This window comes from Drosophila suzukii, chromosome 2L (assembly GCF_043229965.1).
Source record: "Drosophila suzukii chromosome 2L, CBGP_Dsuzu_IsoJpt1.0, whole genome shotgun sequence".
Classification (NCBI taxonomy): domain Eukaryota; kingdom Metazoa; phylum Arthropoda; class Insecta; order Diptera; family Drosophilidae; genus Drosophila; species Drosophila suzukii.
The window spans coordinates 2,703,055-2,727,258 of record NC_092080.1 but is presented as its reverse complement, the minus strand read 5'-3'; the positions used below and the strand labels follow the sequence as shown (position 1 = coordinate 2,727,258).

At 41.3% G+C, this 24,204-nt stretch overlaps 1 protein-coding gene across 3 annotated transcripts; it reads left to right on the top strand.

Annotated features, from left to right (window-relative positions):
• Nucleotides 1-476: 476 nt before the first annotated feature.
• ZnT35C (Zinc transporter 35C) lies at nt 477-22,893 on the top strand. Of its 3 annotated transcripts, XM_017090536.4 has the most exons (8): nt 477-635; nt 2,254-2,432; nt 7,790-7,900; nt 8,691-8,811; nt 13,306-13,485; nt 20,860-21,397; nt 22,011-22,158; nt 22,560-22,893. In XM_017090536.4, the coding sequence occupies exons 1-8, from the start codon at nt 604-606 to the stop codon at nt 22,703-22,705; spliced, it is 1,455 nt and encodes a 484-aa protein (XP_016946025.2). In that variant the 5' UTR covers nt 477-603; the 3' UTR covers nt 22,706-22,893. The 3 variants fall into 3 exon arrangements, with proteins under 3 accessions (XP_016946025.2, XP_016946027.2, XP_016946026.2); XM_017090538.4 differs by lacking the exons at nt 477-635; nt 2,254-2,432 and adding an exon at nt 2,806-2,955; XM_017090537.4 differs by lacking the exons at nt 477-635; nt 2,254-2,432 and adding an exon at nt 4,180-4,354.
• Nucleotides 22,894-24,204: the final 1,311 nt, after the last annotated feature.

Sequence of the window (24,204 nt, the reverse complement as noted above, 5' to 3'; positions counted from 1 at the left end):
ACCGTGTGCTATGTTCACAGTTGACAGACCCTGTTGATAAGAATGGGCATCTCTCCTCCTCTTCCCATTGCCTTTGCACACAGAGAAATTTTAATATAAACATAAGATCATATCGATGTTAACCATTATAAAAAGGGTAATAGAATGTTCCTCAATACAAATTTAAATCTTACGAGTCTAAAAAGATATAATTCAATATAAAAATAGGATTCCAACATCATTGGGGTAATTTATAGTATCTTCAATGTCATAATAATATGATATTTGACTTTTTTAATGATATAAGAAATTTCCTTTACATTTTCTTATTTTTTTGATGTGTACCTCTCGTTTTTGCTTTGCTTACCTTCCAGATTGATCCACCTCATCTCCCGCTCGAAGAACAAACACATGCATTGCACTCGGCTCTCTCCGATCTGAAAGTTGTAAGTTTAATCGGGCTTATCTGGTATTTGCTCGGATCTTATCACTCACAGCCTCTGGAGCAGTGGAGCATATGCCGTCTTATAAGAAACACTTGTCGCTCGAGTCTTGTGTTGTAACGTACTGTTTGTGTCTTTAATTGTTAGAGATAAAATTAAGTAAAATAAAATTGGGAAAATAATGTCGAAAAACGAGGATACACCAATTGCCAAGTGAGTTTTGAGGTGGAGGGAAACGGTTTATCGTCTGACTTCTTCCACAAAAGTTGCGCCGAGCAAAAAGTTGGCCCAAAATAAAATCTCTTTTGGGCGAAATTAACATAAAGCGCCAAATGAGCTGCTGATTTGTTAAATAGGCGTAAGAGCGGACCGCGTGGGACCGACGACAACTGACGTTTCTCGGGGTCTTGGGATTTTCTAGGTGCGCGGAGGCCTCGAAAAGTTGGATAGAAAGCTTAAAGTGCGACGGCTAACGTATTTTGCTATTTTTTTCCTGTATTTTTTTTTGATTTTTTCCTTTGGTGCAATTGCGTTGGAAAGTTGCAGAGCAAGTAGTTTAGCGCCATTTGCACTTTTCGTAGTAAAAATTACGCGCACTTGCTCTGGCACACCCACCGACTCACACACACACGTGGAAAACTTATCAACGGGCACATCACACGCACACACACGTGCTGCTGATGAGGGCGGCGAAGTGGGCGTGGCCTTTAAGTAGTCATCGTAGTTTGCGTTAAGTAACAAAACTTCAAATTGAATTTTTCGCAGCACTTTTCATTTTAGCACCTATCAAAAAAACCCTTTTCGAGCGTCTCACCTCGCTTTCCGAAGCATCAGCTCATTACAGTGGGAACTGCCTGCTGATGGACGGTTTTTAGAGGTGTTTTGCCACGGGGGGGGGTTTTTGGGGTGCAATAGCCGACCATACAATGTGTCTGCTTAAATGCCGCAGTGTTTTGTTGGCACCGGCAACGCTACGTTTTAATTCTCTGCTGGGGTTTTTCGAGTCGGAGCTTCCCCGAAAAACTTTTCCTGCTGCGGCTGCACTTACTTCTCATTCTTTCCGAGCTTCTTTCACTTGTTTACCGTGGAAAACAAGTACATTTCTATAGAAACTTGGCTAAAAACAGCTAACGAATGGCACATTTTAATTAAAGAATTAGTTGTGAAATAGCTGAAATGGTTTTGAGCTCATTCTTGGGTTTGATTGTGTTGCAGAAATGGATAAACAGTAGGATTTAAGATTTAAAAAAAAAATGTTTTATATTTTGTTGTAGATTTATATAGTTTGTGGAAGTTAATAATACTAAAATATTTTTTTACTAATGTAAAACAATTGAGAACTAAACAAAATCAAATTTAACATGAATCTCAATATCTTAAAATTCAGATCATTAAGTAATAACAGAAAAAATCTTAAAATAAAAACAAGTTTTGCCTTTTAAAAACAGAACTTTAAATTAAAATAAAAAAAAGTATTGCTCAAAAATCTTAAAATAAATTCTTTGAATACTAATATTAGTTCTATAGTTTTAGTAGTTTTTTATAGTTAGGAAAGTAAGGTACCTGTAGATATGTATGCCCTTATGCGTGCTTTTAAAATATTCCAACAGGTGGCGCACGCGAAACTTAAAATAAGAAGCACCAGAGTCATCTGTAGAATGTAAAAGAAAGCATATTATTTTATAAAATAAGATACTTATTGGAGGGAGTAACACACAATGGTTAATTTTTTTTAGTCTTTACAACCTCTTAAATAATTTCCTTGTGCCTGTAAAATGTTTCCCGGAAGATCGCAGCTATTCCACAGACTTAACCCCTTCTTTTCCTGCAGGCGCAACTCGGATCGCTCGCGGCGGAGCAACTACGGCACGGCGCCCTCGTTCCACCTGCTGGAGCAGGGACAACCAGGTGCGAACGGAGGCATTGGCAATGGCAACAACAATCACCCGGCAACGCCCTCAACACCTGCGCAAATTTTTTGTTTACACGGGCGGTCCAACAACGTCGAAGGTGAGTGGTTGGGGGGTCTTCTGGGGGTGAAAGGGCGACAAGGTGACTGTGACAAACTGCGGGGCACTTTCGTGTCGCTTTCAATCAGGGCGGACTGCCTCGCAGCAATTTGCAGTCATTCATAAATTATCAAGAAAACGCAGCAGGCAGCGGCACTTTGCACTAAAAGTCAAATGCAAACAAATCAAAATCGACAACAACGAAAATCAACCAAATTAGTTTTCACATTGTTATTTTCGTGTTCCCTCTATGTATGTAGATGTTTGATTGTTCTTAAGCGTTATTTGTTTGTTTTTCCTTTTTTTTTTGCTGTACTTGGTTTTGTTTGTTTTTGGTAAAAATCGAAATTTCTGTGCAATTTACTCGTGCATTCCGATGTATGGGTGACTGAGGAGCTGTAATATCGGGTAAATGCTCGCTAATTGGCAGACGGCACGGAAATCGTCGGAAATGAATGATGCCCGGCTCTATAGGAAGGCGACTTCGCTGGATAAATGCCGCTTGGAAATGCTGCACGAATATGGTGAGCAAACAACTTACCACCTACTCGAGGCCTTATTTCCACCCAGCCACATTTCACTGCCCCTCTGTCATCAATCAGCTGACGATGATTCTCGAGGTTGGCAAACCAAATTATGGTGGAACTGGGCTGGCCACGGTCCAATCTGCCCCCCTCTGCCTCTCTGGCCCTGATCCACCCACAGCATCTGTGGTATAATCAAAATTTATGCTCTTTGCTGACATACCGCCGCTGTGAGCAGACCGCATCCCAGTTCCACTCCCCCAGAACCATATGTCATAAATCGCCGGAGGAGCCAGTGTAACGCTCGCCGTAATTTACGTACGACATTGTCGATGGACCAAATAAATGTTTGGATCATTTTTTTCACTCCCCCCGGTGAGAATACGTTAGTACGTAGGGTCGAGAAACCGAGAAATCGATGTGGCAATGCCTAGTTTATATTTTAATTTCCTGCGCGAAGTCTGCTAGGGGCTACATTTTTTACTTTTGGGAAATACCCTGTTATGATAGTTCTCAGCGAAAGTGTTTTATCGGGACTATCAGGATAGGCCGTTAAAATATCGTAAGTCCCCTAAAACTGATATAGAAATAGTGTACAAAAAGATCTTAGAAAAAATATTATAAAAAGAAAGATCCAGACTTACATCATAACTCATACGAAAACCTTTCCATACCGAAAATAACTAATCATTGAAACTGGGGCTCTAATATATACATATGTTTTTCCAACTTGTCCGTAAATATAGTTCTATTTGTTTTCCGAATTTGCTGTTTTATATATACTCACACGGTCATATTTTCTTATACAGGGAGATAACATAGTTTTTCTAAATTTCTCAGTTGTTTCTTAAGTAGTAAACTACTTTTATAAGCTATTCGTTCTAGCTATAAACCTAAACAGTAATGGCCATCCGTTAGTCGCGACCTTCCAATAAAGAATCCCTATTTATTTCTCCTTTTTTGGCGATGATTCGATTTATTGGCAGACGAGCGGGCCTTAAATGAAATTAACTGGCGTCTAGACGAGGTGGATCCGCTTCTGGGAGCCGAGATGTATACTGGCGCACACCGATAGATAGATAGATATATATTATGCAATCGTCTTGGGGCGCTCGGTGCATTCAATCATAGTTTGAGTTACTAACTCCCATTAGATAGGTTGACTAGCCAAGTGCAGTTCGATGCAGCTGCTTTGATTTGCGCTGGCCCGTAGTTAGTCGTTCGTTAAACGCGCTCCAGATGGGACCATTTGCAAATGCTGGAATACTAAGCAGTTCGAATAGGTACTCAGGTCCGTATTCATTGTTCCCCCGGGTGAACCTGCTCATTGTTATCGCCGCGTGCTCAGGATTCCGGGTTATGGATGTGCCCAGGCTCAGGAAGGCGGAACTCAGCAATGGTAACTGGCGAATTAGGTTGAAAGATGATATGGCGGAGTTATGTGTACCATACTTGTAAAGTTGTTATTATGATAACAAGCGCATTATCAAATATCTTAAGGTATCTTCTGAAGCTTAAATCAAACTAGGAATGTAATGCTTCATGAATAATGATTAAATTTCTTTGAAATCTTATATAAATCTGAGGTAATTTATATACCCATGCTTTCCCCAGTTTTGTGAACTATAAATTAAAAGTACGTTGCTTCAACACGATATTACAGATGATAATATATCATGGGAAAAATATACTTTCTCTTATTCCTGTTAAATTATTAGGGTTTGTGCTACAAAAAAATTTGCATGTGGCTTCTTAATATATATTATAAGATAATATCTTATGAAAAGAAGCATTGTATTTAAGAATTTATTATATGTCTTGTTTAAAACCTTAATATTGAAGTGCGAGAGGAAGATATTTCTTAAAGGCTTGTCTCTCATGGCTACCAAAAAATATCATATATTGAACCTCATATTGCTCAAAATATTTTCTTTCCGTGTAATTGTTGCACAATTAGGGAGAATATGTGTGTTTCCATAGTCTTCTTTTGATCTCAGTTGACGAGCATTCTTGGCACCTGTCGAGTTATTGTCATTGATATTTGCATATAATGGAATGCTGTTTGTCGCGTATTTATTTCTATCCAATTAATGCCTGTGCGCCTGCACTCGCCCAACCGATGCCTTCGCCCTGGCTCCATTAATTATTTATAAGTACAAGTACACAGTACACGGCACAGCACAATTGTTGCCATGGCAGAACCAGATATGCGATGATGTGAAGGAGAAGAAAGCGCACATATCCAGCAGCCATCCACCCAGCCACCCAGCCAACAACCTCCTTGTATCCGACATTAACCTCAGTTCCTCGGGAATCCAACATACTTTCCGCATTGCGCAAACAAACAAGGCGAACGGAACGGTCCAAGGCGACCAATTAAAGATGCAGATGGATCGGAGTTGTTTAAATTGCAAGTATGACGATTCTTATGCATCAGCTGGTGGCACTGGCTGCTCTGCCTGCTCCGCCAGGTGGGAAACTGGATGCGGGTCTAATAGGTGAAATTTCCACGTGCCACAATCGTCGCTGCAGTCGCAGTTGCAACGGTAGTCGCTCCTCCAGAGAACCAAGCCTTGGTTATGCACAGGAATTTAATTTCGCTGCCGGCAATGTTACAGCCATTGTGTGAGTGCGAGGGATGCGAAGGATGTGGAGGATGTGGGCCATGTGGGGATGCGGAGGTGGCAGGATCAGGAGCAGGAAGCAGACGCAGGCCAGGCGTCGGTGGCCTTGTGCTGGATTCAAATGAAGAAACCGCGTTCACAGCGCCACCACATCAGAGATGAGGCCCCACATGTTGGGTGACACGCTAGGAAAACCATAAATTCATAAATAAGTGGTTATATTACGAGCCAACTAGAAATTTTAGTGATTTTAGTTGAAATCTTTTGAACTAATTTAATTGATCAAAACATTTCAGGCTTTTCAAAGTATTTTTAATAGACTTTTCACCCTCAATGCTTTTTTATCACGGTAATATTATTCATTATATATATTCCTCCAAGAAGGCGCTCTGCAATGAAAAAAAAAAATATATAAATCGATCACATCGAAAAATGTTTCGTTCAGTGAAATAAATATTGCCAATGTATCAAAAAATCTTTAAATAAAAAATGATAAACAATCTTGGAGAAAAACATATCTATCACGAGTGATGAATGATCATTGACAGGGAAATACATCAATTCGATTTTTAAATAGAGATAAATATGTAGATGTAAAATTTGAATGAATAACTAAAAGTCCTCTGCAAGTAATAGTTCTAAAGAATTCTCGTTTTTTTTATCCTCCCGTAATTGGTCTTAAAACTATCAAATTTTGCGTTTATAATAAGGTTTGTGCAATTAATTATTTTAACATTAATGCAGTCCATCTTTTGTTTAGAGCTTAATTACCGTCATTAGGCATAATAGAAGCCAAACTATTAGGCACGTGCTCATCTCTAGGGCTTCCCCTAGCGGAGCATATGCACATGTACGAGTATGTAGCTCCGGTAGCTTTTCCCGCTCCGGACAATGGAAAGCTGCACTGCGAGGAAAGTTCGAGGAGTGGGTGGCGGCGACCAGGCCAAGTGCAAAGAAAATGCAGCGGAAATGACAAAGCATGAAATACGGCTGCGACAAATGCAATAAAGTATTTAATAGACTGCTCCTAGCCGACCAAGAGCAAGAGCAACCAACCAGCCAACTGGCGAACTGGCGAACCCAACCGAGCCAAGCAACTACCAACTACCAACTTTCGCCTCTGTCACTGACACCCAAAATGAATAAAACCCAGAGAGGGGGCTGCGAAATAACATAAAAAACAAGCGGAGAAACTCCCGGAAATGGGCCATATACCGCTTCCATACAAGAGGGGCGTGGCAGGATCGGGAGCTGGGCTGGTGGTCATTATTCACGTACCATGTTAAATAAATTTAAATGCCTGTTTTGTAAATATGTATTGCACGCTCGGCGGCATAACAGATGGGCGAAGGGAAAACTTATTCCCCGAAGGCAGTCCAAAGCGCACCGCATGTGTGCAGTGGCACATGGTTAATTTAACACTTTTGCGAAAATAAAAAGTTTACGGTCTTAAGCGGGGCTTAAGAAAATCATACAATTTATTCAAGCAACGAGTGCGTTAAGACCTTATGTTAACAATAACGAATAATTGAGCTCAGTGGAAGTTGGCGGAAAGTATAAGAAAACCACTTTCCTTTTGTTATTCATCATTGTAAACATTACAAGCATACAAATTGTAAGTCCAATTATGGAAAAAATATGTATTAAAGCTGACTACGTTGGTGTATCATTGAAATGAACTTACCAAATAATATTTTAGGTTCGACCAGTTACACTGTGTGGACTGAATCAGAACTGTCCTTGATGAATCTTAATGAGCAATGTTAAATGCATAATAACAATTTTTAATAAAAATAACGAAAATTATAATCCATTTTGATGTGATCTTTGAAATAAGAGATAGATAAATAGATAGGTAGATAGAAAGAAAGAAAGATAGCTAGATAGATATTTGGGTGCACCTTATGGGTTTGACTAGGGTCTTATGACTATGTTCTATAGTTGTTAAATATCTTTTATTATAATGCATCGTACCTTATGGGTTTGATTAGGGTCTTATGACTATGTTTTATAGTTGTTAAATATCTGTTATTATAATCCTTCGCTTGCACGTAATATATTTTTGCAATATATCTATTAAATTTCGAAAATTTTCAGGACAACCAGCTATCTTTATTAATCTATCTTCTATATAACTGCTTTGTTTTTTATTTGAACTTAGTTTTTTTAAATTTCATTGTGATATTAGTGATATTTTTTTGTACTTTCAGTCCGGGATCATTGCCATCGGGCCCGCAGCGAGGGCGTGGACGTAAAGGCGCGCCGGAAACTGATCATAGCCAGCATTTTGTGTTTGGTCTTCATGATTGCCGAAATCGTGGGTGAGTCGAGTTAATATTCATAGAAGGGCAACATCCGTTCAGAGTTCATCCCCACAAAGGACTCTTTCTCGTTCAATTCCTTTCTGCCTTTTTTCCTCTGTCTGCCTCTCAATTCCCAAACTAATTTTGCTCACCTCTGAGAATCTGAGCCAACAAATAAACAAAACGTAAAGAGTGAAAAGCGAAGGGAAAAAAGAAAAAGGCAAAGTCAAACAATGCGGGCAGTGAGGAACGAGGAAAAAGGACACGAAGGAGACGACGACGGCGATGGCGAGACGATTAAAAACTGAGGACCGGAAGTGCAACAATATGGCGACCGGAAGGGCTTACTGTCTGCCGTCAACCCTCCTCCATTTATGACGGCACTGGGGTTGGTTATACAATAAACATTTAATTTTCGAGTGGCGACGATGTCGTCGGGGCTTCGACGGCTGTTGCCGTTAATCGCTTTGCAATTACCTACAATGTTCGCTCTGGAAAAGGACGAAGGACCGGGAGGAGGTTACCAATTCCCACTTCCCAGGAAAGGATTTCATTTTTGCACCCCTTGCTTTGCGCTTTTCTTTCGCTTTCAAATCGAAATTGTTCTTGTTGCGATAATGGAAAATAGAGAGAAAGCGGGATCCCAGTTCCTCCCTTTTAATGTTTTCCCTACTAAAGCCGGGGGGATTGTCACCCTGTCTTCGTAGCCCCCAAATCCCCCCCCCCCCAATCAACATCCACAAGTCCCACAGAATGCCAAGTTAATTTTTTGCACATTTATTTACTTTCACCCGAATCCCCGGAACAGGTGGCGTCCTATCGAACAGTCTGGCCATCGCAACAGACGCCGCACATTTGCTCACCGATTTCGCCAGTTTTATGATCTCGTTGTTTGCCATCTGGATTGCCGGACGCCCATCTACGCAACGGTAAGTACTCCATGCCAAATGAAGACCCTATAGCCGACTTCTGCCAAAAGTCGTCCTGCGAGTCGGGAAGGGAAATCAATAAAACGTAAAGTTTCAATCTTATCCGCATTTCTTTTTGTCACTGCTGGCTGCCAACTCTTTTGCGATGGTTCGTTTGCGTCCTCCTTTATCACCGAACTGGGGCACTTGGGACCCTGTTCAGGGAAACAACGTTCAACTATTCTTTAAATATCCTTACTATGAAAGGGGTATATCTGTTGTAGGAAGTCTCGGAGAATTTCATAGAGTATTTAGTGGAAGATTTAGAACATACATTTCTTGGAAATCTTATCAATAAGGTCTCGAACTTAAAATGTTAAGGACATAAAAGTGCTTAGGCCTATATTTTTTCATTTTAAAGTTATAGATATATAGAACAAGTTGAAGTTAAGTTCTCAAGAAAATGATATCAATTCAATCGTCAATCATTAGTTTAACATAATAATATAAATATATTAATACTTCAAATATATTGTTCGATAGGACTTTAGTCGTTATTAATTCTATAAGGAGGAAATCAAGGAAAATCTGTTTTGTTTACCATTACCAAGTATATACCAATTCCTTGCTAAGAAGGCGCCCGCTCTAACGAGTGTATCTGCATTGGCCTGCAATTTATATTCCACTCTTATATGGCTGCTCTACCACCATAATTTCTGTCGCTCGACTTGGCTATTTTCCATATCCTCGCTGCTGCCTGCATTTCCCATTCGCCATCGTCTAATTAGGCGAAAAGCCTGTTTCCAAATTTTCAGTGCCTTCCTCTATCGTCTGTGGCTGCTGTTGTTGATATAGCTTTATTTTGGCAGTGCTGTGGGCTTGTCTATTTTTTATAGCATTATAGTTGAAATATCCAATAGGAACTTTTATTTCAAAGATTGTTTTATGTAACATTGCATAACTAAGATTATTTTTGTTCAATCTTGACCATAAGACAAGTGCTACTCTGCTCTTTAAAAATGAAAGTGGTGTACATATGACTTAATTTATTAAAAGGTTGCACTAGTTAAAAGAACTAATTTTCAATATTCTGAAATATGAATTCTGCAATCAAAAGTTAACAAACTAAGCATTTGATCTTAGGGGTTTGGTTAAGATCTCCTGAAAATGTCCATCTATATAAAAAGTTAATAAGCAGTTCTAAATTATTGAAACATTTTTAGATGCCCCAATAATATCTTCAGTTGAAAGTACCTTATTATTTTAAATGAGGATTTATCAAAATATTTTTCTAGAAATGTTTAGTTTTTGAAATGGGTTTTCTGCAGCACTGATGGCTGCTGTTGCTGCTGCGCACTGTACACATGCACATTTTTCAATTGGTCTTTGGGAGCACCCCTCCGTGCCTCCGCCCCTGGAACAGCCCCCTCCTCCTGCTGCCCCCCGCCACCACAGCATCCATCTTGGGCTCAACTAGAAGGAGGGAGGCAAACGGCACGTTCTGCTCATTCATGCAAAAATCTCACTCACTCGACGACTCGACTGCAGCCACAAAGTGAATAATGAAAAACTTTTGCAATTTCAAGCGTGTTGCATGGTAATTTTGTAAATTTCGCTCCTGCCACCAGACTCGCAGCCTCTCAGGCCCTGGGTCTCCTTCTTCCACGTCTCCTGTGCGTTGATGTTGCCTCTGTTTCAGTTGCTGTTTCTGTTCCAGTTGCTCTTGTTGCTGCATGTTGCTGCTGTTGCTGCTGCTGCTGCTGCATGTTGCAGCAGTCCCAGTCTCAGTCTGGCTGAATGCCTCTCTCTTTGGGCCTGGTCCTCTGGCCGGGTTTGGTTTCAGTGCGGTTCGCAGCCTTCTACCTTATTTTTGGCTCTAGCTCTAGCCATAGCTCCCACTTTTCCCGCCCCCAGAACCACCCATTTTGGCGCTCGAGCTGGCGTTGCCGAGTTGACAAGCCTAATTTATCAAAACAAAACACATTTGCACAATTGCAAAGGCAAACGCAGAAAACGAAATGCAAAAGCGAGGGAAATCTAAGCACGGTACAGTGGAATGATTCAATTATAACCTGCGGTACGGAAACTGCAGCAGCATTGGATCGTTAATTAAACCTCCACTTCTTTGGAGTAGTGCTATATAAGGGGTTAATTAGTTTGTAACTATACGAGCCATGCATTCAAATTGGCCTGTATTTTACCTACACACAGAAAACTAATCTGTTTTTAAAACCATTCTTTCTGTCTCGTAACTGAGCCAAGATCATTTCATCCTTAGAATCTCAAGATCAAGATGACATTTTATCGGTTTTCGAAACTTCTTTCGTCTCCGTAAACAAAATCGAGACAGTTCTCATCTCTATTTTACGTTAGCTTCATCTTGAAAAACAAACACGATTATACCTTTGTCCAAATTTCAAGAACGTTTCAACTCGGATAAGAGAGAGGATGATTTCTTGAATTTTGGCTTCTTTCTGTTCTCAATTTTTCTGTATATACATTACAGTTATATTTAAATTCGAATAGTATGTATCAAATATAATCATTGTTATTCCTTATATATTTTAGTTCTAGGATTTCTTATTCAATATACCTCTTATTTATCTTTGTGATGAATTGTGCTAGGACTTTTATTATTATTTTGAATTTGGGAATATAACCTAACCCATTTACATTTGGGGTGTGTGAAGTTTTATTTATTTATAAATTAATCCGTTTTATAAAATCGGATAGTTAAGGTCATAAATATTAAAACGTATGTACACATGCTCGTAATCTTTGTTTGCTTTTTCTAGCTTTGGTTTTATTTTGCACTCTCTCTATTAATTTTTTGTTGCCTGCCAAAAAGTTTGGCATAACACACTACCGTTTTTCATTATCGCTAATCCCAATTAAGTGTTTTGGCTACTTTCTTTTAATTATCGCTCCCGGTCCCAGTGTGCCCGGAACCGCCGTTGAGGTAGCGATGTAGCTGCTCCTCCATGGGGGATAGAAAGGACCGGAGGACCGGAGGACGAGGGGTGGGCCGCCAGCAGCAGGCGGTCATTAAGCAAATGGTTGCACTTGCAACGCCAACTGCAAGGCCCCAACTTGCGTATATATATTTGTATACACACATATAGAAAGCTCCGCCATACATTGACACCGCCGGGGGGAGGGGGTTTTCGGGGGGTCTTTATAGGGTTTGAGGAGTGAGGATACGACGGATGTTTGCTGGAAATTAAATTGTATTATTATGGCGAGACATTCGTTGCTGTAGCTGCCTGCTGCCTTCTGGCATCGCATTAGTTAGCAGGCTGGCAAAATTGTTGCCTTTTGCCATTATTTCAATTTTATAACGAGAGTGGTAGTCACCTCCGCCCCTGCCCTTCCCACCTGTCGGTTACTGGTTGGTCCTGCTCCTCGTTCAGGTCCTGTTCCTGATGTGGCTTGGCTTGTTTTCTGGTCTGGGTTGGGCTTTAATTGAACGACCCTCGACTTGGTCGCCGCCGCCACGGTTCAGGTGTTGACTTTGACCCAACAAAAAACAGAAAATAAAATAAAATAATACACGAAATATAAGCAGAGGGGCGCACATGCAAAACGCTCATTACATTAAGGAAATACGGTAACACACCCCACTCCTCCTGCACCCCAAAAATTATCATCCCGGGGAAGTAGCCGCGCCCCCAAAGCGAACTCAAATTAAAATAGCATTTGACAAATTTTGGTCACATATATCAACTCATGTTAATTTTTAACTACCCCACACACTGGCCACTCTTCATGTCATCAGCAATTTGTGTTTCGTTTTGCGGCCGAGAAGTCCAGCTCTTGACATCCCCTTTGCCTTGATGTTTTATGAAGCATATATCACTTTATTGAGGGCGACTTATTCTGGTATTTAAAGGGATGCCTTGTTGAAGAGGAAATTTTATGAAAAATTTTTATTATACATACTATTTATGGGCTCTCTTCAGATAAAGTGGAAAATTTAAAATTAAAAGGAATATGTTACGTGAAAAGGAATGGTTTTAAAAACTTAATAACTGAAATATGTAAGGCATCTAAAGATCATACAGTTAATCTTAAAATTTTCAGGAGACTTAAATATTTCTTAAATGGTATTAAGTAATCTTCCGAAAGATCCTACAGTTTGTTTAGATACTTGTAGGTTTATTTTTCATTTTATTAAATGGTTTTAAGTAATCTTCCAAAATATCCTACAGTTTGTTTGGATAACTAAATTTTAAGCTATATGTACTTAATCTTAACCAAAAGATGATAATGCAAAACAAATTTAGATTAAACGGAATATCTACTAGAAATAAGCGGCTGCGTTTAAAGTGCAATAATAGTTTGCATTTAATACATAGTCTGTTAGTTTGCCAAGTTATTCCCATGCCAAACTAACAAAGTTTTGCCAACGTTATCGTGTGGCAAGTGGAAACTGCTCTCCTCTCCATCGCAGCCTCATTATCTTCACCTGCCTTCACATTAATTAAGCACACTCCCTTTTCTTTCTATCTTTGACAGGATGTCCTTCGGCTGGTATCGGGCCGAGGTTATTGGAGCCATGGCCTCCGTCTTCATGATCTGGGTCATCACGGGCATCCTCGTCTGGCTGGCCATCGGACGACTCATTAGCGGCGACTACGAGGTGAATGCCAAGATCATGCTGATCACTTCGGGCCTGGCCATATTGGTAAATGTCATGTGAGTACGAAAAAATAGTATTTTTCCCCTGATATGCAGATCTTTGATTGCCGAACGTCGCCCGTGCGACTGCAAAGTTTTGTCCCCTGTTTTCCCCTGGGCAGTTTTCCAATTGCAATTGCCGCAATCAACTTGTCCCGGGCATGGGCCACCAAATGGGTCAACACAGTGCACACTCCAAATGTCTCCCGATCCCAATCCCAGGCCAACTGCGATTCCAGGACGGCATTCCCCTACGTATCCGCCAGTTGTTGCGGCAACTTTCTCCACATTTTAGCGACAACTTTTTCCACAAGTTTAGAATTTCTTCTCGTTCTATTTTTACCCTCCTCTTTTTATTTTTTGTACTTTTCCTCCTGCGTCAACAAAAGCCAAAAGCGGCGTCGACGAGGAGTTTGCTGGTGTTTGTGTTGGCCAGCCCCAAAGGTGGAAAATTCTCTAGGCGGGATGGGGTAACGTGCCATCGAAGAGGGTTTCGATAATGCTCCAAACGGTGGCCAGTGGGGAGTCTCTCCTTCTCTGGCCATCGAATTTCTTTTAACTTCGGAAAGCTAAAAATAAACTGAGGCCGGTAAAGTTTAACGCTTTATTTAATTTAATTGTAATTTTCCAATTGATTTTTACACGTTTCTGGGAAAGAACAGAACAGTTGAGCTGATGTACGAACTCAATTTGTTACTTGGGTTGATTTTATTATAGGCATTTAAAAGTATTCGTACACCAGAGTCTAAAAACGTAAGAACGGCTTGTTAAAAGAAAAATATTTTAAGAACCCAAGACCTGTATTTTCGCACTACTGTAAAAACAAGAACCTTTAAATAGGCAACCCTTTAAGAAACAAAGATTTTGAAGGGCATTCTGTGTTCGCGTGATTATTTACTAATCGCTTCGCTTGTTTTGATTTCGTCGAGTGCAAAACCTGCAAGCATCTGCCTCCCCCCTACCTTTCCCCTAAGACCTGCGACCCCCCCTCTTCCGGCGCCTCCTTGCCCCCATTGATGCTCATTCATGTGGCTGTCGAAGCATAGTTTTTGGCGCATAAATCGCAACGTTCAATGCCGAGCTCACACACACGTTATGCTTGCAACCCCAGACCCTATCCCCCACACCACCCACCACCCCATGCCACGCCCACCTCAGCTCACCTATTTTCCTGCACGAGTGTTGTTGTCGTTTTTGTTGTTGGTGGTCGGGCGGTAGCGCAAAAATTTTCCAGTTGACGTTGGCATTTTCAGTGTTTGCCACTTGAATTGTTTGATTACGTGAATTGATTGTGAAAAACGTGCAGCAGAAGCAACTCTCCTGGCTTACAGATATGGCCAAGGAGGAGAAGAAGAAGATGGCCGGACTTGGGGCAGATGGGCGGCGGTCCGGGGGGCGTGGCTAAGACCATCTTTGGAAGCTGCCATAAAAGTAGGAAGTTAAGTCAAGTCAATGCTGCCCCTTCCTCCGGAATTTCGTACATAGAAAAAATTGACCTTATAAAACAGAACCCTTCTCTAACTAAACCCACATCTAACAAAATAGTTAGAGAGAAGTTTTATCCTTTTTTTGACATGCCAACAAATTCTTATTAATGAATTCAGGTCACAAAAACACACCATATTAAAACACACTTTAATTTGTTGAATTAAGTAACATTGTACATTTTCAAGCTCCCAGACTTTTTCAAGAAACCATTGGAAAGAGTTGAAAACCTTTGTAAAATTCTATGTATTATATTGAAAGGAAATGCTAAAAAAAACCTTTTTTTTTCGGTGCACCTTTGACCTGTGTTCGAACAACGGTATTAAATGGCCACCTTTTACCGTTATGCGTTGGGGCAAACGAGCTTGCAGCAAGTTTCAACTATTTTCAGAGTCCGGTTTGCTCTCGTTGTTATTGAAGGCTTTTTACTTAGTTTCATTTAGTTGTTGAGCACTCTCTGGATTTTATTTTTTGCGAGTTTTTAGTTCAATTAGCACAATGCCGAAAATGGCTGGGCAGCACACACACATACATATACGCACTGAATTTTCCGGATACGCTTTGTGTGTTGTTGTTGGGTTAACTTTTGAGTGGCGGCAACGACGTCCGTCGACTTCACATCGTTAAAACGCCCATTAGGGCCAAAAGCGGGGAAAATGGAGAAACAGAACGAGAAATATAAGAAGAGAGAGTGAAATCACCCAAGTACTGTAATAGAACACCCGATGAACCGCGGTTTTGATCCTCAAGTCATTTGGTTTTCTTGAAAAGTACTAGTCCTAAACACAAAACTACAAAGTAATATCGAAAATTTTGATACTTTTTCATATTTTTTGTAAGAAATGATATTGGTTTACAAATTAAGTGAAATATACAAAGTATTGTAACATACGATGAACGGTAGTTTCAATATGTAATTTCGGTTTCTAGGAAGTAATACCTATAAACATAAACATAACAATGAATATCGAAATATTGGTGTTATTACCTTGTGAAACATATAAAATGAATGATAAAGGTTAAAATATAAGATTATATATTGTTATTGATATACCAAACATAAAATATCAGCTAGTATTGACTTTATTTCTTAGTTTTCCTTATAAAGGGGATGTAAAAGTGCCAATCTCAATCTCAGCGATTGAGAGGGATCTATCAATAAATGATCTTATTATCTCATCAATGTAGAAATCTAAAAACACTTATTTAGAGGTATTACTGTACCAACTCCCATAGGGCCTGACCTTAAACTGCAAGTGGGACATTAGCGAGAGCAAATGCCAGTGAAATATGAGAGGTTTATTCTGGTGGGAAAGGCGGTGGAAGTACTAGGGCAGCGAGGTGCTAAAGCAATTACAACCAGAGTGTGGAGATGAAGGCGCTTAGCAATGGGAATGGCAGTTAGGACAGATGGATGAATGCACAACGAAATTTCTTTAAAGCAATCAAATAAATTTGATACGAAGCAGATTGTGTTTTTGTGGCAATGGGACGTGAAAAGTGCAATCTAAATTTAAACCGAATTAAATTACATCTAAATAAGAAATGGTATTTATTTACTACAAATGTAAAACGTCATTATTAAAAGTGGCAATTTAAGCTATTCTTTTTCTTGATAACAACAAGCATGGATTAATACAATATTTTGTTTTGTTCTTGCTTGAAAAGCCATTCGATTTTGAATAGTTTTGTACAATGCAAGTATAGTACAATTTAAAAGTTTCTGCCACAATTTGCAATACCATAAAGCAACTAAAACTATTGTTATCCTTGAGTCTCTCTTATGAATTCGCTTCTTCCACTTGATATATTTTTGCTTCTTGTTTATGCTAGTGTTCATCATGTGAATATTGAGCCTGGTCGTCTTCTGTCCCGGGCTTCCTTCATTCTGGCCGGCCACTTGAGACCGAAGCTGGCCAAAAGCTTGTTAGCCTGACAACTCAATTTCATTTTCAATTTCTTAAGACCACGCTGTGATGGCGAAGCCAGCTCGGTTCGAAGAAGTTACCAGGCCAAATGTGGCCATAATTTGTCAAACAGCAAAAAAGCAGGAAAAAAATGGGAGACGCCAGGGGAGAAAAACAAGGAGGAAATAAATATAAACGGTGATGAAGAAGGAGAAGCGCTTCTTCTGCCGCTTCGTGTGGGGCATCGCGTTGATGGGCACTAAATAAATTGTACGGAGCACCAGTTCCAGTTCTCCAGTTGCCGGTGTCAGTGCTGCCAAATCAGCTTTTTCCGGTATAAAAATAGTAATCACTGGGAAACACCAATTTTATTATCCTTGAACGACCCATAAATATTTATGTATTCATATTCCTGGTCAGCACTTAAAGGGGAGTCAATAAATACTTGTTTGCTTCCATGTTTCTAAGCTTTTTAGTCTTTCAGTTTTAATGCTTTTATATTCGCACAAGCTATGCATAAAAATGTTTCTGATTTGACTACCTCTGCAACGATATCATAATATTTTATCTCTTTTAGGTCCCAGTTTATATTGAAATCTGCTAAATTAAAATTTATAATGTATAATGCATACAGCAAAAATATTAAGCTAAAGGGTTTCGTGATCAAGCAAGCTAGTTAAACAAAGAATTAAAAAAAAAAAGCGTCAATATAATTTCCAAATCGCATCGCATAGAATTTGTTTTCTCTAGAACACCACATTGTGTTATCCAAAAATATCAGAGATTGTTAGTATCTCACCTTCGAATCTGTCGCTCCTAACCAGCGTGGTCACGTGGTCAGTGATGGTGGACCATGCTGGCGCCAGGGATTCCATGGGAGCACATACGCTTTTCGACTTTGAACATCCGATTGCCGAGGCATTACCACGGCTGCTCCTCCCCCTCCTGGTCCTCATCCTCCTGCTCCTGCTCCGATCCCCTCCTGCGCTGTGTGTCCTCGAGCGCAAAAAATGCCAATGCGAGCGACATTCCCCGACCATCAGCAGAGCCCCACACTTTCCCCACTTTCCCCGATTTCCCCATTTCCCCCTGGAAGCCCAGGCATTGTTGTTCCAACTGTGGCGCTGTAATTTGTAGCGCGCAATGAAGCATTTCCCCTTGATTTTGCGGCATCTTTACTCGCCTCGTTAGTGGCCAACAAACGACAGCAGCCATGACAACACCAGGACTCGGGAAAGTCGGGAATCGTTGGGAGTTGGTAGCTGGTAGCTGGGAGTTAGGAACCAGCAGCAAGGTCCTGCGACCCAGGGAAAAGAGCTCCGGCTGTGTGGCGTATATGCCATGTCCTGATTTAATTGACAGGAACATAAATATTAGCGCATATCTTGACTCAGCTCGCCTTGGCTTTCCCTGGGCTTTGGCTTTGGCTTTGGTCGCGTATGTGACTGTTGCCAGGATTCGCAGCCACTGAGGATGTCTTGGGGCATGTGTGGAGGGTCCTGATCCTGGTCTCGGTCTGGTCTGTCACCCGGATGAGCAGCTCGTTAAGCTGTCGGTCCACGGAGCCAAGGAGCCGGGAACACATTGCCAGGACCACGGACAACGACAACGGGACACGTTTATTGCACTCATCGTAACGCGAATTTAACACCCAGAGCTGGTATTTGTTTGACTAGTCCTGATTTCAAGACAGTTGTAGTAAATTTTCCAGAAAAAGTCGCTTCGAAATAAATATTTTGGGGCCATTGGGAGTCGGTTATTAGCCTGGGAATTTATTAATTATTTAATACCACGAAGCCAAAAATATTTCGTTATTTTTCATTTTTTACGAGAGAAATTCTAAATAGTAACACAAAAACAAGATCTGTTTAAATAAGTACTTCTTAAAATGGTATACAAACCTTTATCGAATAATCGGCTTAAACAGAACTATAATTTATGTAAAAGAGATAACATTTTTTTTGTGAAAATTTAAGATATATCAGTATTTGGGACCTTATTTATTAATGTAAAATATATTTTACATGAACTTCTATTGTAAGGTATTAAAGTTTTTTGATTTGATTATCCCTAAACTATAATTAATATATTTCTATAAAAAGCCTTGGCCCTTTAATATATTTATAAAAGCGGTCCACTGGGTTAAAAGTTCACTTTCTAAATATTTTGCCAAAATGTATCTTTTATAGAACGTAACTGTCAAATTAGTAAATAAATTAAGCCATCAATGCAATGCTTTGCTTTTACCACCCGGAGTAAAGTCCTTTTAAGACCATCAAAATGTCTTTGAGTCATCAATTGAGTACGTCAATTAGTCGATCGACATTGCAGCAGCAGAGCTTTCTCTTTGGGGGATGGGACTTGGCCTGGTCTATAGGGATGGAGATGGTTAGATGGAGGATGGTGGATGGTAGATGGTAGTGGTTCCGCTCCGTGGCTGCTCACTTTGTGCTTTGTGTGGGCTCCTGCCAATGGTTGTGCGTAATTTATGCGAGTTTATTTATTGATGCCCGGCACTGCATTGTTTCCCCAAAAAGCCGGCTAAGTGCAGCCGGCGGCGACGGACAGAAAGAGCCGGTCTTTTGGCATGTCGGTCTGTCGGTCGCTTGGTCGACCATGGCCTTTTTCCCCAAATAGAAAAGCCATAAATCTGCAATGTCGGAGCATTTAAAATGAATAAAAAGTCAATGTGCCGAGCTATTAACTGCCGATCCATGCCGTGAGCTGGGGAGGAGTGGGAGTTTTGGAATGGGGATGGCCTGGCCCGGTCAACCGGTTGCCATTTTCGACAATACATTTGTATTTGCATGCGGCAATGTGTGTCCGGACGTACTGAACTGGAGCAGCCCAGATGGGCCCGGGGTCGGTCGGAATCATCGGACGGGAGCGGTTAGTTTGGCTGGTTCGGTTGGGAGGTTTGGGGACTCGGAGGAACCCCTGGCACACACCTTCCGGTACACAGAGCAGCAAAACAGTGAACAGTGAGCACTGAACCCAGGATTCAGAATGCAGGATGGTGCATCCAGACCAGGGGAACGAGGGAGCACTCTGTACAGTGCCTAAAATTATTTATTTTCAAAAGAAAAGTGTAATTGATTTATGGAAATGACTGCACAACCTATAAAGTCTAGTTAAGGGGCTCGAAAAAATATGGACGCCAAAATAAAAGGTTAAAAACCTGGTAATTTAGTGTTATCTATATTTTTATAAGCAATCAGTTTTTTGTAATACAAATTGGTTGGGCAAGCATAAAAATAGCTTTTGATAAAGTAGAATTTATTGGGTTATTAAAAAGGAAAATGTATTTATTTATTACATGTTCCATTAGGATTGTGTCTGAAAAATAAAGGAACTTAAAAGTGGAGTTTTAAGAAATGTGGTAGTACTGTTTCAGAAATTAATACATATTTTTAAATACTTTTCATATACTACTTCTATTTTTTATATCGTGGAAATATACCAAAAAATCCATCCTGGATCTTATCAATACCGGGAAATGTCACTTTCGAAATTGAAATGCACAGTAATCTCTGGCATCCCAACGATGGCGCAACCATTGACAATTCCCGCTTTAAATTTCATTCAAAGATTGTCGCTTCCTGCAGTTTAATTCCATTTGGGGACTTGCTCGGCCATTCGGCTCCACTGTCCGTGACCTGAGTGTGTTTGTTTGACTGTGCGGTGCGACTGTTGTTGGTGCATTAAAATGCTGAAATAAAATGCCAAACAATGCAAAAGCGTTGCCCGCATACCGTTGGAAAAGCCCTCCCCGTTTCCCCATTTTCCAACAAGGAAAACACACAAAAAAAGAGAAACATTTTGGGTGCGTTTTTGTTTTCATACTGTGGCCAGGACAGGCTAACGTGCCCCCTGTCTGGGGATGGGTTTTTTGGGGCAGGGGCAGTGGCTGCACAGAACCGGCACAAAATAGCTTGCAACATTTTCAAGCATATTAAATATTTGTGATAACGTTTCCAATTTCTCTCTCCAACTCGGTCAGAATGGGCGTTCAGCTGCAGCACGGTCATTCGCATGGCCTGGGCGGAGGAGGTGGGCATGGCCACAGCCACGATGGCTCCAAGAAGCCGACCAAGAAGAACGCCCCCACTACCATCCCCTCGCACGCCCATGCCACGTCCACGCCCTGTGCCGCATCGCCCAACCAGCGAATTGAGGGCGGAGTGGCCTTTGCTCCCGAAGATGCCGAATTGCCCGGAGGAGGACTGCCCACGTTCTCCTACCAGAACGCCAAGTTAGTGGATCCCGCATTGGATCTGGAAATCGCAGCCGTTCTGGCCGAGACTGCTCCAGGTTCCCATCATCATGGAGGACCCGTGGGACGCGAGGCCGTCAACATGAATGTCCGGGCAGCCCTCATCCATGTGATCGGCGATGTCATCCAGAGCGTCGGAGTGTTTGTCGCCGCCGGGGTGATCTACTTCTGGCCGCAATACTCCATCGTGGATCCCATTTGCACTTTTGTGTTCTCCATCATCGTTCTCTTCACCACGTTCACGATCATGAAGGATGCTCTGCTGGTGAGTTGTAGGGATTGCGAATTTTAAACAGTCCTATATTTAGTCAGCTTTTATATCTTCACAAAAGAATCGAGGTTTATATACATTTTTCAAAAATGTGCTAGTAGGGTATACATTAAATACAAAATGTAATTTCAGAATTTGGGCAGCAGTCATAAAAATTTCATAAAAATTACTCATACGACACGTATCCACCAAGAACTTAGATCTCGAATTTATAACCTTCTCAACTTATTGACTTTAGTGCAATTAATAAAAAAAATAGAGAAAAAACTAATGTTTGGTTGAAGGCTAAACCACCTGGATTAAAAGAAGTTTTTAATCAAAACCAACAGTGCGTATGAGTGATCAACTTTGTTTTAGGTAATATTAGAGTCTTAAAAATATGCAAACATATACATTTGTCTTTACTACATATAGTATAGAATTTACTTACGGATACAAGTTACCTAATTGTTATCACTAATATATTAAGAGATCATCATTTTACAAAGCCCTTATTCAATGGTCCATGAGATTGCATTTATTTTATTTGACTACTTTGTTTGCTGAATACTTTACCCTGATTTACTGGATTGCTTGTAAACACTTCACCGTTTGGCTTCTTCCCCAGGTGCTCATGGAGGGGACCCCGAACTACATGCACTACGCCGAGGTGCTGCAGATATTCCAAGGCATCGAGGGCGTTGAGCGGGTGCACAATTTGCGCATCTGGGCGCTGAGCATTAATAAAGTGGCGCTATCAGCCCACTTGGCCATTGGTAAGTAGCTGCCCCCGGCTTTTTCGGCCAGAACAGAACTGGCCAGAACCAGAGACCAAACCGAATCAGACCAGAAAGGGCGTTGGGTGGCCTCTTGCCCTGATGCATGTGTTTGTCCAAATGGGTGGATGGTTGGGTTGTGGGGTCGCGCTTTTGGGCATGGAGGGTAATTATCCCAATGGATTTGTTGTTGTTTTAAGCCGACCCCCCCTGCTGGCACTGTTTCATGGCCATGTCCATGGGCAGACAGTGAGCAATTAGCTTAATTATTTTTGAAATGGCTTTTTAAGCGCGGACAATTTTGATAGAGCCGGCAAGAGAGAGAAATGGAGTTGGCCCGCTCCATTAGTGTTATCCCTCTGATATCCTAATCGTTTCCCATCTCCCCCCCCAAAAAACAGCTGCCAATGCCAATCCGAAGAAGATCCTGGATGCAGCCACCTCGGCGGTTCACTTGCGGTACAACTTCTTCGAGACGACCATCCAAATCGAGGACTATACCAGCCAAATGGAGAACTGCCAGCAGTGCAATGTGCCCGAGAAGTAGACTACCTGTACCAGATGCCCCCAAAAAATATGATAATATAATTCGATGTATATTCAATATTTATTTTTGAGACACCCTGTCTGTCCATCCATCCCCATAACGAGTAAACAAATTCCCCATGCCGGCTAGATCCGGCAAACAAATCAGCTACAAAATATATACCCAGCTGTTTATCAGTTCATAGTCAACAGCTGAGACTCGATTAATATATGCTGCATTTACATGTACCCTTCATAAAGTGTCAAACACCTGGAGTTGTTTAACATATTCCCCTCATAACGCTCACTTCATCATAAGCTGGTGACAGAATATGGCGCAAGCTGGTGATAAATATCACTCACATTATAATCTGAATAATGCTGAATACGCTGCATTTTTCAAACTCTTTTAAAAATTGTTTCGTCTGGCTTGGGTATCTCTATCCCACTAAAGCCACTCTAAAATCGATAAAAGAAATGGATTTCGGATAAAAGTGATTGCCAGCGGCCGAGGACACCAATCAACTCCATCGAAATTCGTTGGTTACAATTTTTAATCGAATTCCCCAATGGCAGTCCCTATTTTTTCCCCTCCAAATTGTTCAGGGTTCCCTTTGGGAAGTTTCTCGTAGGTATACGTATTTTCCATCAAATTCGATGCATGAGCGATATGCAAACACGCATAAAAGTTATTAAGCTGCCGATGGCTGCCACCGGCGATGTTGCACCCAAAAATGGCCACCGCGCCCCGAAACTAATGCCAATTTATGGGGGCGGCGGTGGATGTAGATTCCCTAGCCAACCCACCTGGCGGCGGCTTACCTGGCCCACTGGCCAATGCCATTATGCATAATTTGGATGTGTGGCCATTGCGTAAGCGACATTGCGTGTGGAACGGAGCGACGCTTTCAAATTATGTCTAAATTGTTGACCAGCAAATATGTGGGGAGTTGTGGAGTGTCAGGAGTGTCAAGAGTGCCGGGAGTGTCGCTGTCTAACAGTTGGCGCCTAATCGCCGCCAATTTGTTGACAGATTTGCATGTGGCTCACAGCGAACAAAGATCCCACCGACAGCCAACCGTCACCTTGAACAAATGCCGCAAATTTCCGTTGAAGTGAAGACCAAAGACTGCGGACGGGGAGTCCCCAAGAGCCAGTAATCCCCCCAAAGTGGCCAGAACTCACATCCCGCTGGCCAAAACCCACACTCCTTGCGCCTGCGCAGCTGCGAATGTTCTAAAAAAAGTGGTCTAAAAAGAGCAGCCTCCTGCGACGAAGGAGAGTCGTTTGTTTTCCATGTCCATGTGCTCACGTTGCGGCTTTTTCTTTGGCGGCCACTTGACCTGCACTTGGAATTGAATGCACTTCGCCCCCGCCGCCAGAAAGGATGCGGATCCACACTTTAAGAGATTAACATGCAGCGGCCACATCCATAATAAATACGGGCTGCATGCCAGCCGTTTGAAAACCGGAAGATTAAATGTGAAGTCGTTGGGATAAATGAAGGAAAATCATCTTGAA